This window comes from Rhagoletis pomonella, unplaced genomic scaffold, assembly GCF_013731165.1.
Source record: "Rhagoletis pomonella isolate Grant_MI unplaced genomic scaffold, Rhpom_1.0 Rhpom_scaffold_00002, whole genome shotgun sequence".
NCBI lineage: Eukaryota > Metazoa > Arthropoda > Insecta > Diptera > Tephritidae > Rhagoletis > Rhagoletis pomonella.
This window is the reverse complement of record NW_023458556.1, coordinates 1,154,483-1,155,059: the sequence shown is the minus strand read 5'-3', so window position 1 is coordinate 1,155,059 and position 577 is coordinate 1,154,483. Positions and strand designations below refer to the sequence as shown.

At 57.5% G+C, this 577-nt stretch overlaps 1 protein-coding gene across 1 annotated transcript in view; it reads left to right on the top strand.

Moving 5' to 3' along the window:
- Positions 1-577, top strand: part of LOC118734386 (nascent polypeptide-associated complex subunit alpha, muscle-specific form-like) — a 79,348-nt gene that overhangs the window by 77,043 nt on the left and 1,728 nt on the right. The window contains exon 4 of the mRNA XM_036464110.1: positions 23-571. Coding sequence (XP_036320003.1) covers positions 23-571 — 549 coding nt within the window. The remainder of the gene's footprint in view (positions 1-22; positions 572-577) is intronic.

The following is a 577-nucleotide window of genomic DNA, read 5'->3' as shown; positions in this document are numbered from 1 at the left end:
TCCGTGAGCCCGAATGGATCAGTGGCCCCCAATGCACCAGTAGACCCAGCGTCGCCTGTAGATCCTAGTGCTTCAGTAAACGCAAATGGATCAGTGGGTCCCAGTGCACCAGTGGATCCCACGTCGCCCGTAGATCCGAGTGCTCCCGTGAGCCCGAATGGGTCAGTGAGCCTCAATGCACCAGTAGACCCCACTATGCCTGTAGATCCTAATGCTTCAGTGAACGCAAATGCATCAGTGGGCCCCAATGTACCAGCAGATCCCGCGTCACCCGTAGATCCTAGTGTACCAGTGAACCCGAATGGATCAGTTGGCCCCAATGCACCAGTGGATTCCACGTCGCCCGAAGATCCGAGTGCTGCAGTAAACCCAAATGGATCAGTTGACCCGAATGCACCAGTGGATCCCACGTCGCCCGTAGATCCGAGTGCTCCCATAAACCCGAATGGATCAGTTGGCCCCAATGCACCAGTGGATCCCACGTCGCCCGTAGATCCGAGTGCTTCCGTGAGCCCGAATGGATCAGTGGACCCCAATGCACCAGTAGACCCCGCGTCGCCTGTAGATCCGAGTGCTC